The sequence below is a fragment of the Centroberyx affinis genome, unplaced genomic scaffold, assembly GCF_046629955.1.
Source record: "Centroberyx affinis isolate AG114_WGS23_722 - 3 ecotype Tasmania unplaced genomic scaffold, CSIRO-AGI_Caff_v1 ptg003137l_1, whole genome shotgun sequence".
In the NCBI taxonomy this organism is placed as follows: Eukaryota; Metazoa; Chordata; class Actinopteri; order Beryciformes; family Berycidae; genus Centroberyx; species Centroberyx affinis.
In genome coordinates, this window is record NW_027281198.1 from 5,192 (window position 1) to 19,844 (window position 14,653).

General features: G+C 41.7%; 2 protein-coding genes across 3 annotated transcripts; one reads left to right on the forward strand and one right to left on the reverse strand.

The window, feature by feature from the left end:
- Positions 1-405: 405 nt before the first annotated feature.
- rpn1 (ribophorin I) lies at positions 406-7,571 on the reverse strand. Its single transcript, XM_071537856.1, has 10 exons — positions 7,217-7,571; positions 6,460-6,524; positions 5,827-6,133; positions 5,519-5,728; positions 5,244-5,436; positions 4,864-4,963; positions 4,627-4,765; positions 2,609-2,728; positions 2,155-2,400; positions 406-1,504 (listed from the first exon to the last, which is right to left on the reverse strand). The coding sequence occupies exons 1-10, from the start codon at positions 7,472-7,474 to the stop codon at positions 1,322-1,324; spliced, it is 1,821 nt and encodes a 606-aa protein (XP_071393957.1). The 5' UTR covers positions 7,475-7,571; the 3' UTR covers positions 406-1,321.
- A 1,736-nt stretch (positions 7,572-9,307) lies between these two features.
- LOC139659545 (ras-related protein rab7) lies at positions 9,308-14,363 on the forward strand. Of its 2 annotated transcripts, none has more exons than XM_071537851.1 (6): positions 9,308-9,654; positions 11,584-11,646; positions 11,854-11,980; positions 12,535-12,753; positions 13,017-13,145; positions 13,284-14,363. In XM_071537851.1, exons 2-6 carry the CDS (start codon positions 11,594-11,596, stop codon positions 13,374-13,376), a joined length of 621 nt encoding a protein of 206 aa, XP_071393952.1. In that variant the 5' UTR covers positions 9,308-9,654; positions 11,584-11,593; the 3' UTR covers positions 13,377-14,363. The 2 variants fall into 2 exon arrangements, with proteins under 2 accessions (XP_071393952.1, XP_071393951.1); XM_071537850.1 differs by having other exon boundaries at positions 9,311-9,654; positions 13,281-14,363.
- The last annotated feature ends 290 nt before the right edge of the window (positions 14,364-14,653 follow it).

A 14,653-nucleotide genomic window follows, 5' to 3' on the forward strand; every position in this document is an offset into this window, starting at 1 on the left:
CTGGGCAGGAATGTAACAATGTGCTGGAAATTCCCTCTGAAGTGTGTTAAGAGGGCCTGAAATCATGCTGTACATTTGGACTATTTTTGTTTTGGGATTTTCAAATGACTTAGTTTGCTTTGATTGATAACTGGACAGATTGACCATGATATTTTGTCTGAGGCAAAGTGTAGTGTAGTACCACTGGAGACAGAGAAAAAAAAGATAAATCCTACTCTTATAAAGCTGGTTGGTGGTTCTTGACACAAGTGCGCCCTCTTTTGATGAACCAAGGCTATTGCTATTGCTGAGGAGTCTCCAAGGTTTTTCATCAGCCAAGAAACCAAAAAAAAACACTAAATGTTATAAAATTAATCTTTATACAATTGTCTTCTAATCAGAATAACCATGCTAACTGATAACTGTTTCTCAAACTTTTTTTTATTTCAAATTTGGTAGTTTTCCATTTCATTGCCCACTTACAAACATTACTCGTGTTCCATTGCCCATGTCTTTTCTCGCATACCACCTAATTTCATGTATTCACTAATCTCATGGAGAAAACGGACAACTTACAAAACAAAAATAAATCATACAAATTCTGGCAAATATTACAGAGGGACTGCAAAAATAAACAGGAGGACAATTACCCAATGGATTTGGGCTGACAGAATCAGAGCTTCAACTTTGTTCACACATAAGCTTTAGTCAGGTGCAAATGGCAAGTGACAAAAAGGTTGTAAATGCAAGGAAGATGACAAGATTGAAAAAAAAAAATCACCATCATACTTAGGAGCAAGAGATGACTCAGCCTTAGAACCTATAAAGCATATGTGAGTAAAGACATGAGACCGAAAACACTTGGGACAACCTGTGATGTATCAACTCAAATAATCATTAAAAAAACAATTCCTTTAACCTTCAACAATCATTCAAAGGGTGAAAAAATACAAAAAAAAAAAAAAAGTCCAGATTTTAACATGAAAATGATGCGTCAACTCTCAGCGAGTGTGACAAAGTCTAAAACAAGTGCAGTTGAACACACTCAAAAAGAAAAACTGCCACCATGTAGCTGCTGAAGAGCTGAGCACAAAATGACCTCATGTTTCTCACTAGGCACGAAGGCACAAGTGTTTGGATAAACCTATAGCTACCATCAGATGAGAAGTTAATCGTTCATGTCTGGGTTCCAGGATGGAAAAAAACATTGTGAGCGTTTGTGTGTCACATTTTTTTTGTAATTTTCATACGTATTAACCGTCAGTTGTACATCTATGCAGCAGGGGCAGCGTGTGTGTGTCTGAGTGCATGTATGTGTGTATGCTTGTGTGGCAGGACATGTTTACAGGGCGTCCAGCAGACTGTCGATGCGGCTGACAAGCTCCTGTCTCTTGCCGGCCAATGTCTTCTCGCTCTCGATGTAGGCCTCCTTCTTCACCTTACCCGCCACCAGGCGCTCCGCCTCCTGGCAGGAGCGGCACACCAGCTCCTTCACCTGGCCATCGAGCTTCTGCACCTCTCCTACCTGGGGACATACAGAGGGGAGTCAACCTCTAATATACCTCCAGTAAAATCCACCCTGGAACATAGTTCACGTCTTATTCCGATGATGTTGGGAAGTTTAGTGATTTAGTGATAAACAAGCTTCTCCGAAAGCTCCAATGGGGAATTTCATCTAGCAACATTTCCACAGCTGTTCCACCGATAAGGAATGGAAGACTGACTTTGTGGAAATAGTGATAATACCCGGGGTGATATTCTGGTGATATGAGCACATTCTCTGATTCACAACTGTGGCCACCACTATGAAATGAAGCTCATTTTGTTGCCAGTAGTCAAACACATTTCCTATGAGTGCACAAACCCAGCCAACATTTCACTGTTGATGAAACTCTTGAAAGTGTCTCTTGATGACACAACAGGTTAGTCTTGGTTCTTGGTTATTGCTCATGCTGAAATACTCAGTCAGAGAACATAAGAATGATATGAACTTTGTGGGGTAAGTTTTCCACTTTCAGTAATTTATGCTTGGAAAGCAATGTTGGTTTGTGATCCACTGAAAGTACATCCTTACTTCCACCCACCCAGCCGCAAGCTAGCATAGCGTACACCATCACATCCAGTTCAGATAACTCAGACCATCGCAATCTACGCCCTCAGACACACTCCACTCACCTTATCGGCCAAGTCGGAGCCTTCAGCCTTGAGGCGGGCCTGCAGGGAGCTGATGTCGTTGGTGAGAGCGCGGTGGTCGGCCTCCAGCGTCTTGCGGCCGCTGTTGAGCGCCCCGGTGTCGCGGGACTGCTTGTAGCGGTTGACCACCTCGTCCATGTGGCGGTACAGACCCAGGCGCTTGTTGACCAGAGTCAGCACCTGCTCCGTGATGGAGGCCACCTTCATACGCACCTCGGCCGCCGGGTCCTGATCAGAGAAGGGAGTAGTGGAAACAAACAAGGAAGGAGTTAAGTGACAAGAACTGAATAAAGAGAGAAAGATGTAGAACAGCTTTGGTAACCCAAAGGAAGGAGAGATGAAGAGGGCAGGGAGGATAAACGGAGGCCAACACAAGCCAGGTTTCTGCTTATAGGAGCCCAGCTGCATGCACAGAAATACATGAGCACTGGCATACCTTAGTGATGGCGAAGTCCATGCGTACGTAGATTATGACGGTGAAGAAGAGGATGTAGAAGGCCCCTACAACCAACAGAGGCTCCTGCAGCATCAGGATCTTATTGAAAGTATAATGAACCTGGTGAGCACAAAGCAAGAAACAGATGTTTATTATTTAGGGTTTGCATACAAGTTCAGGCATGCCAAGTGGGGTTGTCAGAGTTTTCCAGCCTGTCATAGGGCAAAAAACTTTCAGGTCTTTCCAAAAACATCTATTTGATTGCAAGAGAAGTGGATTTTTTCCTTTAACTGGGAGATGAATTGCATCATGAAGACAGCGCTTTAAGGCAGACAGGCAACTATTTCATAGTTTATTCCAACTGAACTGTAATGTCTAAACTTAATTTCTATATCATATTATAATCCTCAGTGCCCTCGTAATACATAAGAGGGGGAATAGCCAGAAAACTCTGATACAATATTTCAATGCTTGTGCCATGATGCAAGAAGAGTAAAAATATTGATAATGAACATCATAAAAACTTGAATACATGGCATCATATTAATACAGTACTGTGGGGAATGAATCAAGATAGTACAGTGCACTCATTAAAAAGGTAGAAAATAGCCCAGCATGAATCATACTATAAAGCAAGGAATCTCTGTCTGTCTGTCTGTCTGTTGCATATCTCGAGAACCGTTCATCTGATCGACTTCACACTTGGCGAGTGTATTGCTGGGGACCCCAGGAAGTGCAGTGTCAGATTTGGTGCAATTTGGAAACGCGACAAGTTCAATATTAATAAACTTTGAATAAACAAGCGAACAGGCACTGCACTAGTATAATCAAAAACAAGCCACCACATTTGTCATGCTGCTGAGGCCAAGTAAACCACAAATGTATCCGTGAGCAAAAACTGAAAATGTTTTGTAGTCTGTAAAAATTCAATCACATTGATTATGTGACTGAATTGGTGATATTCTTAAATCTCATGTCAATTAATCAGCATGGTCGACCTGATTTTCTGTTTTCTGTTAGTAGGGTGCAGTATTGTTTAGTACTTTGTTCTCTGTTTAGTCAATGGGAAAGTAGCGTGGAGACACAGGAGGAAAGGTTGTAGCAGGATTCAAGGCAAATTCCTAGGCCAGTGGAGGCGTCCATGTGTATCTCTGGGCATGTACTTAAGAATTTTAAACTAAGCTATGGTTACTGCATCCTCTTATGCTACAGCTAGATTAACATAGTGGTTTCCATTAACAAACTGGCAAACTACTCTGTCACAACATTTATTTTACCACACAGGCTTGAAGCTGAATTTAGCACAGACAGCACAAATGTTTGAGCAACTATTGCTCATTTATGGTGATGCAATTGCAAGCTCAGAGATTGAGATCTTTTACAAAAGTCAGAGAAAAACTTATTTTTCTGGCCAAAAATATTAACAAATAGGACAGCTGCAAAAAAGCACCCACTCAACAGCATGAGGTGTGAACAATTACAACAGTTCAGCTAAACACAAGGGAGCCAGCAACAAGACAGAATAAAGACGGAGCAACAGAAAGCTCGATGTGCAATGAAAAGACTGACATTCAACTGCATTGATACTATAAACGAAACTACATAGGTTCATTCTTTTGTATTGCAGTAGAGAATTTATTTCAACCACACTGCCAAATTCAGATTTTGACAGAAGTACTTTCAAGCACATAATGCATAAAAGCACTTTCAGAACCTTGAAAAAACCCCAAAGAAAATTAATAAATTCATACAAATTCATAAGATTTGTAGTAGCTGTAAAAATTCTAACTATAGCTCTTAATTCCAGTTTCTCTGGCTTCAAAATGTCTGGAAATGTTGTTAGTAACACTGTAGTCCTAAAAATAACATAGCTAGTGTCCCAATCCACTGAAACAATTAAGATTCAAGTTATGACAACTGACTTTAACAAAGTGGTCTTTGTCAACCTGCTAGCCTTAAGTCCAAACATCTAGCTGCCCAACAAATTAATTGCTGCCCCTTTCTATCCCTCAGCTTACCACAACGTCCTGAATGTGCTGCTCCACCAGGTTGTTCTTGGTGGCAACCAGCACCGGGCGGCCGAAGGTGTCCAGGTACGTATAGTGCAGCTGGTCTGGCATGCGGTCAATTGGGTAAGGTGTATCCACATGAATGTTTCTGATAGGATGAGACAGGGGAAATTGGGACCAATCAGCATCAACTTCAGCTACTGCAAAAATTCCCACCCAGGCTTACATGGATACTTAAACACTGACCTGGCTCCCTCTGGCAGGATGAGTTTCACAGTGAGAGAATCAATAACCTGGTCGTCATACACATGGTCAACCAGCCTCATCTTCAGTGCATACTGGTCACCTAGGAGATGAAACAATGCGAAACATTAGCATCACTCCCGAGAGGGGGGGCAGTGGGGTGACACAGCAATTAGGGAGTAGCTGCAGCGGAACAAAATGGATATTTCAAAGCAACGATTTACTGTATCAAAAGCACAAGATGTTATTGTGTGTGCACAAGATAGACCTCATGCCATTTTCATTAATTCAAGTGCACAAGATACACTCATTTGTTTGTTAACAGTTCTCTTTCTATGGAGGGAAATTTTCCTCTATGTTGCGGTAATGAGCGATCAACTCACCCAGGGTGTAGAGGTACTCGTAGCTGGGCAGGTTGTAACCAATGATGTAGTGGGTCTTCCAGCCTCCGAACAGGGGGAAGCGAGGCCTGACCTCCACCTCCACCGAATCCTCGAGAATCTGCAGATGGGAGGTGGAGATGTTGCCGATCTCATCCCGGTAGTAGACGTCTTGGGCAGAGGCAGGAAGGATAGTCTGCGGAGGAGAAAGATAAGTCATTATCATCTTTACTGAAACCAACAATTCGGACAGTAATGTTTTGCATAAACCAACACACCTTGAAGGATTTGACAGAGGAGATGCCGCTGTCAGACTGCCGCTGGTAATCGTAACGTGAGAACGGCCCTTTCAGGAAGGCTCCTGTGTGCCTCAGGTCGATGGTCTCCTCCACAGCAATGTTGCCCCAGTGAGAGACCTCAATGGTGCGGGTGATGCTACTGATGGTGAGGAAGGGGGTGTTGTTTTCATAATGGATCTTCATTGTATCCTAAAGAGTAGAGACCATACACAACACAGAATGTTTTAGAAACCTTTTTTTTTTGTACAGCTTCATCTGATGCTCATCAAATCCGGTCCTTGACACACCTCACTGAACGGGGCGACATCACGGAAGGGTCCGTACTCAATGGCCTCATCGCTCTTGCTGGGGTTGCCCAGCTTGGTGTAGCTCTCCACAGTCTTGGAAGCCAGGCGGACACGGGTGGTCTGGCTGCGGGTGGGGTAAGGGGAATACAGGTAGTGGTTCCCCTGAAAGACAACCAGCTGGCGCTCAGCCTGGGTGATGTGTGTGGGGAAGGGCTTCAGGACGTGGCTCAGTACGGTCTCCACCTTCACTCTCAGCTTAGCACCCCCTGCCAGACTGGAGGGCAGCTGCACCTTGTAAAACACCCCACTGCAGGAGAATACATGAGACGTGACTGAGAGCAGCATCGATAAGACACAATTTAAATGCATGTCGCTGTTGTTGGTTAAAAACCTTGTATCTCTAGAATATCAACTTTTCAGGAACTAAGAAAAACAGTATGTATGTTATCAGTATGTTGTCGAGTATGTTAACATGTTAGGAGTTCTACTGGTTTTGGAGGCTCTCCTTTACTAATTATTTGCCTCTGGTATAGCATCAACAGAAAGATGATGCCACACAATTTCATCAGTTTGGTTGTTTACTCTGCCTGAGAACATGGATAGATGACAAAAAAAACACGATTCATTTCTTACCTTTGTCCCTGAATTGTTGTCTGCTTGAGTTCAAGAGTGCCATCCTCCTCTTCATCACCCTTCACCTGGGGAAACGAGATTGCGTTAGCATCAAGCCAAATCCAGTACATGTAAACGGTGTAGGACATGCATGAAAGGAATGTATATTATTATTCTGCCTGAAAACAAAGCATTTAACGTTCATATATCCATTAGATTATACTGTAATCGTTTCATTCATAGTGGAAGGGGGCAGGCCTGCGCACCCATACACGGAAGTAAGTTGCCCAGCGCATACGTGTCATTCAGCCACTGACAGAACGTGCAGCGCTGCGGAAGTGAACATCCCGTTTACCCAAACCCATGACAATTCAACATGACTATATCATGTCTGGTTTAATCTGTTCAGTAAAATTATGCTCACAGCAAATTTACCAGTGCAGATCCCATACACCGAGCAGTATAAACGGTGACATGTTGCTAACGTTGGCTAGCCTGGTTTACTCCCAAGCTTGCAGAGAGCTCATTGAATCACATAACTTAGTTGGGTCATAGCTGTGAGTTAATGCATTCAGGTTATACATGGTAACTGTATGCATTGGCACACTATGAAACAGGACAATGTCGTGGGTTGTTTTAATTCCAAAGAGAGCTACGCAAAATTTGACAACTGCAAGATTTTGCATACATGCATTGCAAACTAGCTAGCATGCTAAAGCTAGCGGGTTCGTAACAAGCAGAAGTCTCGGCGTGCTTCATTCTATGATGGGCGACTTACCGAGGCTCCAACGTATGCGAGGTGCGGGGCCAGGTCAGGCTCTATCGCTAATGTGAAGCTCTGTACGGCAGAGTCTCCCTGGTTGGACAGCAGGATCTCCGCAGTGATCTTGGCCAGATGGGTGCTCAGGTCCACTGTTCTCTTCACCTCCTCGTTGACCAGACCGTTGGCTGACACCTCGGAGCTCAGAGCAGCGAGAAACAGAAGGCAAGCGGAAACGCCAAGAAGTGGCATCTTTCGAGTCGTGGTTAAAGACATAAAAGACTGAAATACCGGATCAAGAGCGGAATTAAAGCTTGGGGGAAATGTAGAGCAGCAAAGAAAGGCCGCCGCGCCGCTCTACACCAGAAAGGATGACGCTTCATTCACTCTGACGTGATGACGTCACGGCGCGCGCTATGAAAATTTACGGTAGCATAGCGCTAAAAAAAAACATCTAAGCATTCTGCATCAGAAAGTCTGTGAAAGCTGACCTGTGCCGTTCAGAATATCTTGTGTACAGAAATTCAGTGAGAGAAAATAGGCCTTTATATAATTCCAGAAAGACTGATCTGAGAAACCTTTGGCCAATATTAACTACCAACATTAATGAAAGCAGTAGGCCTACAGCATTGGGGGCATTTGTTATGGTGTGCATCCATCTACATCTAGATCCCACAAGATCTGCGAAGTCTCTTAGGGTTTTTACTGTACCTTAAATAGCTAATAAATAAATAAATAAATAACCACTCTACCGCCTTGCAAATGTACAAAACCTTCTGTAGACCAATTAGGCGTTTATCCAGAGCGACACACAACATTATGAAATAAGCTGGCCCCCATCCCACAAAATCTTAATGGACTACCTCCACAATTACAATCACTATATACAGTAAACGACTCCTCAGCTAGACAAATGTTTGATACATCAAAGAAATACTTTACATCATTATCATAAAAGCTTGAGGAGCTCATCAACCAACTAACTCCAAGGAAAACATTAAGAAAATAGCACAGGATTCTAAAAAAAAAATAAAATAGCTATAGTATAGTAGGCCTATAGTAGCTGTAATGCTCAGAACTCAAACACCTCATCAGATCTTCTCATCTAATATGTACAACCAGTTATCAAAATACTTTTTTAATAGCCTACTTTTTAACTTTTTTTTTAATACTACGTTTTTTTCCTTGTTTTTGAAAGAAAAACAGTCTGACCCACACAACTACTTTATTATTATTATTTATCAACACACTTATTAAACTTATTTCCAATGATCATTACATTTAAGTTGCAATTTAATGAGATTAAATAAAAAATAAATAGATTTTGTTGCTCTGTATGCCCAATCAATTAATATCATCATTCAGAAGTCATGATGTTATCCAAGCATATGAAGCATGTAGCCTAACTAATGCTAAGAAAGTTTCTAAGTCAGTTTTCATTTATTTTTCTACACCTTTACTCAATCTTTGCCTTTAATTCCCTGTAGTGACTATGTTAGATTTTTTATTCTCATGTTATATCCTTGGTGTTCTGCGTCAATGCAGGTTTTAGCTCTCTGGCTAAACAGGCATATCAACGCTGACAAATAGTTTTCACGGGGAAACATTAGAGATATCAAGAATGCATGTTTACACCTGCCTATGATGGCACAACATTAGACCATGCAAGGAGCCCAGGCAGTGAATGGCCTTTGTTACTCAATTCTTTTAGTGATTTGGGATTTCTAAGGGCCCTGTGTCAGTGGACCCCATTTGACCTCCGTTAGCAGTACTGCATCGTTGGATTGTCAGCTGTATGGACCATTTCTGCATATAGTCTATTCAGTAGATGATATACATTACAGACTATTCCTTGAGTTTCCATTGCCATAATATGTTTGTGTGGTCCAGGCTGCCAGAATTTGTGAAAGAATATGAAGGGGAAAGCATAAGAAAAACTAAAAAACAAAATAATGTAAAAACATTAGCTATTCGAATCAAGATGCCCTTACTTAATGTGTGTTCTAATGTTAGGAGGAAAAATCTATTTTTCTACTTTTTTTGAGCAGGGCGTGTCCTGCGGTGACGTCAGCCCCCACCGACAGAGCTTGTTTTGGAGGAAGTGAAGAGCTCGGCTAGCTATTAGCAGTTTAGCTTGACAAAAAAAAAAGCTAGCGTCAACGGAACGGTAGCTTCAGCGGAACAAGGCGAAAGACAGTATTGTAGAAAAATCGCTGCTGTTAAACGAAGAGAGTCATACCTCGGCAGTGGCCGTGTTGATTTTGATCATTAAAGTTAGCTGCGAGGCTAGCTAGCAAAAAATATTTAGTTGCTAACGTTATAAACGTGTTGTTTTCTTAGGCAGACATTTAACTTAGCTTGTTAGCTAGCTAGCCTGCGCGTTAGCTAACGTTTACAACCAAGTCACAGGGAAAATCCACTTTTGACATTTTTCTGACCGGAGGATCCTCGCCCAGGTTGGTTTGTGGTGACTTCAGTATTGGTTTCGCTACATGTTAACGATGTAGCTGGCCTTAAACTTAACATTTGTCTAAACGTTGCCAAGCTAACTAAACGTTAGCTTTAATAAAGAACTGTCACTGTCATGCTAGTAGTGGATACAGGATACGTCTAGCGTAAATTGTTTGGATGAAACGATGTATTCAGTAACGCTAATGGTAGAATTTTTCAAACCATGTCACGTTGTTTTCCTACATTTGCCTACCTAGATTTTGGTTGCGTGGGAACTGAGGTTGTCTTACAATGTGTCGTTAAATTGATGTCAAAATATAATGTAGTGATTAGTCCATCTAGCTAACCCTTCCTGAGCTTGTGATGTCTGTCTTTGTGGTCATTAGGCAAAGATGGTGATATAAACCTTTGCTACAGTTAGTGAAGTGTCAATATTACAAGCAGATAGGTTTACAGTTTCATACATCACTATGATTTATATGTATGTTTCTTCCAGCAACAATATTAGCTATGCTAAATCATGCTTGCCAAGTCATGGTTCCGTTAGTCCTGTGTCTTAAAACCATGTGATCAGTCCCTGACACAGTGTCATGGGTTGCAGATTATGAGAGCCGCACCAATAGTTGTATGCTGGTCTTGCTCCATATGAGTATTGACAGATTCAAGCCATGGGTTTTGTTCAGGCTAGCCTATTAAATTGAATGTTTGACATAACTACTAGTATTATGCAGTATTAATAGGTGACATTGAGTTGAAACCTACAACAATTTCTTCAACAATGCTCTCTCCAAAGATCTCCTCTGAATAGAATGACAAATGAGAGCACATCAGAGGTAGAGGTGGACTTTGGTCATTACAGCAGTATGTGGTGGTTTGCTATTACTATGCTCACTCAGCCAAAGTCAGAAATACTTGGTGATGTCTTGGGCTGGTGCAGAGATGAGAATGTATGGTCTGCCTTTGATTTTAGTTAATCAGTAGTCTATACTTCTGATGATCCAGATCACCCATGAACAGAGAATATAAATTTTGGTTGCAGAGCTTATCACCAGCGACATAAAAGGACATTTCTGCATGAATTCTAAGGAAGACAAAATGGGAGAGTTGGGGGGTGGGTGGGGGCCGGGGTGAATTCAGAGATGTTTATCAAGGCTTTTGGTGTTTTGTTAAGAAAATGTAGGTCAGTTCATGGCAGTGAGAGATACAGGCGTAATATTTGGGGATGGGGGAAATGAGGAATTGCCTAGGCCTATGTTGAGTACGCATTTTGTCCAAATTTAACAAATAGGATGGTGGAGCTACATTTTTATTGAAAATCTATAGGTGTGTGTGTGTATAGATGATAATTAAGATGGAACAGTTTGGATCCTACATGTATTATTTTTCTTGGGTGGGCCAGGATTAGGATTTCTCTTAACAGCGATTGAGGCTAAATATTGGAACATGTTGGAGGGGAAGTCAACATGATGCACTACTGTATGCTGCTTTGTTGTTTGTGAAATTAAACACACTTCAGTGTAGGACACACTTCACTTGGTTTCATTCCCAGAACTAGTCTATTTCATTAGATTGTATTTCAACACACGGACACACACGCTGCGAAATCTGTAGGCCAATACCATAGGGATTGAAACCTTATCATCTCTAGGGTTAGGCTATATCTATCTTGCTTGATAGATATACGTGTCTGCCCACTTTATGTCACTTGTTTTGTTTTGTCTTTGCTGGTGTCTTTGCCATGTTTCGCTGTTTTTACCTGTTCGAGTATGTTTCTTTTTTGCATTGTAAGGTGACCTTGGGTGTCTTGAAAGGCGCCCTCAAATAAAATGTATTATTATTATCATTATTATTATTGTTATTGTTTGAGCAATTCCAATGTAGGGCCGTTCAGGTTTTTTATTTTCCGTTCTGATGCATGTTTTTTCTTTTTCCAGTTGAGGCACAATGACATCTAGGAAGAAAGTACTACTCAAAGTCATCATCCTCGGAGACTCTGGGTGAGTGTTATGTTGAGGTTTGACAGCTTGAACAGTAAGGAGCAATCCCTTATTGTCGATTCTAAAGAAAACACTGATTTTCCCACATCTAATACAGCAAGAAAGGACCATTTTTTGCACTTCACCAATTGGTTCATGATGGTAACTTTTTCTCCCTTTGTCTCTGCTTCTCATATGTTCTGAATCTTGTCTTGTGAATTTTTCTAGAGTTGGGAAGACCTCGCTGATGAACCAGTATGTGAATAAGAAGTTCAGTAACCAGTACAAAGCCACAATAGGCGCTGATTTCTTGACGAAAGAAGTCATGGTGGATGACAGACTTGTCACAATGCAGGTACTGGGGAAATAATTACCAAAAGAAGAATGTCACACAGGAATGCCACACATGCAAATCTCTCATAAAAACACTCCTGATATCTTATCTAAAACAATCACAGGGTAAGTGGAACAGAATGAAGAACTGATTAATGGTGTACTACTGCAACACTGCATCGTTCTTCTCTTTTCTGATGTGGTAACAGTCCAATCACAGTCAGTTTTATCATCATTAAGGTTGATTCAAACTGTTACACATATATCTGGTTAGGAAAACAAATTGTTACATAATGTTGAGTTCCCAATATTTCAAAATACAGATCAAACTGTCTAAAATGTCACAGTTTTGACAGCAAAGATTTTCCAATGGCTTATTCCTTAGATGCTTACTTTCATACCCACAATCAATTTCTATTCATTTTAACTCCTAACATGAAAACCGCCCTGTGGGGATGAGTAAGGCTATTTTTTTCTTTTCAGTGATGGATGTCTCATTTTAGAAGGACTTGTATAAACTCTAGCAGGTCACTGTGTCTTCCTTGATGCTTACTTCCCTTCTGTTCTGTATCTCAGATCTGGGACACAGCAGGTCAGGAGAGGTTCCAGTCCTTAGGTGTAGCGTTCTACCGTGGAGCAGACTGCTGCGTCCTGGTGTTCGACGTGACGGCACCCAACACCTTCAAGACCCTAGACAGCTGGAGGGACGAGTTCCTGATCCAGGCCAGCCCTCGAGACCCAGAGAACTTCCCCTTTGTGGTGCTGGGCAACAAGATCGACCTGGAGAACAGACAGGTGGGTCCAGGTGACCAGGTTTACACCAAAATGCCTGGGGTGCTGTTACAGAAACTTAAATGTCAGAAAGTTTCTGGTTTTCTGCAAAGTACACAGTTGTGGCTAATATCTTTGATGAGGCCTTACAAATCTGTAATAATGATGGTCTTAAGACTAGACAGACTAATAGAACCCTTTTAAAAATAGCTTGGATAAAACTGTCATTCCTATGTGTCTGATGTTTCTAAGAAAAACATCTCACCACCAACACCTTTGTGTTTCAGGTAACAACTAAGCGAGCACAGGCTTGGTGTCAGAGCAAGAACAACATCCCATATTTCGAAACCAGCGCCAAGGAGGCAATCAATGTGGAGCAGGCCTTTCAGACTATTGCACGTAACGCTCTTAAACAGGTAACAGGAGGGCAGCGTCATCTGGATTTTGCCATGTTGATAATTGTCATTTTTATATAGAGCTCAGTTTCTGTGAATGTTGATAGTTTTAGATGGTGGGAGAAGCCCTCACTCTTGTATATCTGCTGTTTCCAGGAGACCGAAGTGGAGTTGTACAACGAGTTCCCTGAGCCGATAAAGCTGGACAGGAACGAACGGGCCAAGCCGTCAGCGGAGACCTGCAGCTGCTGAGGACTCTGAAGATGTACGGGGGGTCGTCACTGCCCTCACTACCCTGTCTTGCCTTGTCTATATACCCTCTTTCCCCTGCCCGACTGTGTGATCCCTGATGCCCAACATTATCACTGGCCTTTGTAGATACAAGCAGCGTCCCTCTCATGGAGTATACTACTACACACACAAACATGCTGCACTCACCTCCTTATGTATACAAAACACACATTTTCTATAAAAATATGAGTCTCCTAGCCCAAAGAACACCATGAGGAAACATTATGGCATTTACTTCTATGATGCTTATTACTTCCCAGTGTTTCCTATGTACTTTTTTCATAGCAGTGGTGGTTTGGGCTAATCTTGGTTACGGTTCCATGTGTATCCCTGTTTTGCACCCAATTTTGGTTCTAACTGCTTTTATTTGGATACATATGATAAAAGTGGTCAATCTAAGCATTATCCCTATACTTGTTTGTGCTTATGAGTAATGTTAGACAAACTAATGGCATTTTTTAAATCAAAAAATTCTCTAGCAGTGGTGGTTGTTTTCTTACTTTCATGGTCCACCACTGCTGCATGAATATAGAGGAAACACTGCTCCCCCATTTTACTCATCTGTCTTGTGGCTTAAAAAATGTTTCACACTCAAGACTCATTTCCATGGCATCACCTCGCCTCATCCACACTTAAAAAATAAACTCTGACACCTCAAGGCAGAGTCGGGACTTAGCAGTTGGCTCTCTAAGCTCCCGTGGTGGAGAAAGTTGTGAAGGATCAGAATGTGTAATTTGTATAGGTGTGAAAATGCATGTGTGGATCATGTTAATGTGCTGCCTGCTGATTCTTGTTAATTGGCTTAGAACTGAAAATCAAGTTCCATAACAAGTCCATCAGACAGGTATGTTCAAAAGTTTTTTTGCACTTTGCTATCATCTAGGTTCAACTGAAGACCTGTTCAGACATCTCATTGTGGAGCCACAATAAACACAATTATAGCTCAAAGTAGAGGATGTTGTGTGAATTCAGACTCTGCTCCTTGATGTAAATGCTGTCCCTAACCAACTCCGGTCATTTGCTGTTTCTCTATAGGGGGAGTCAAGTTTCGTCTTGTAATGAATTATTCTTTGTTAGCACAAAATTTGACACGGGAATGAACCAAATCAAGACAGCATGACGTTCTACCTGATAGTTTCGGAGGGGACAGAATTTTTTCTCACATATAAATATCATCATTCATAATAACGGAGTACTATTAGCTAGTACCTTTCTTTTTACTGTCAACTATTGCAAGA

What these genes read in the sequence shown, in the direction of transcription:
- rpn1 (XM_071537856.1), bottom strand. Translation starts at nt 7,474, where the DNA reads ATGTCTTTAACCACGACTCGAAAGATGCCACTTCTTGGCGTTTCCGCT. An exon ending in ATGTCGCCCCGTTCAGTGAG is followed by an intron (nt 5,729 to 5,826) that starts GTGTGTCAAGGA and finishes TCTACTCTTTAG; the next exon opens with GATACAATGAAGATCCATTA. An exon ending in TGGACTTCGCCATCACTAAG is followed by an intron (nt 2,401 to 2,608) that starts GTATGCCAGTGC and finishes TTCTCTGATCAG; the next exon opens with GACCCGGCGGCCGAGGTGCG.
- LOC139659545 (XM_071537850.1), top strand. Translation starts at nt 11,594, where the DNA reads ATGACATCTAGGAAGAAAGTACTACTCAAAGTCATCATCCTCGGAGAC. An exon ending in ATCATCCTCGGAGACTCTGG is followed by an intron (nt 11,647 to 11,853) that starts GTGAGTGTTATG and finishes GAATTTTTCTAG; the next exon opens with AGTTGGGAAGACCTCGCTGA. An exon ending in TCGACCTGGAGAACAGACAG is followed by an intron (nt 12,754 to 13,016) that starts GTGGGTCCAGGT and finishes TTTGTGTTTCAG; the next exon opens with GTAACAACTAAGCGAGCACA.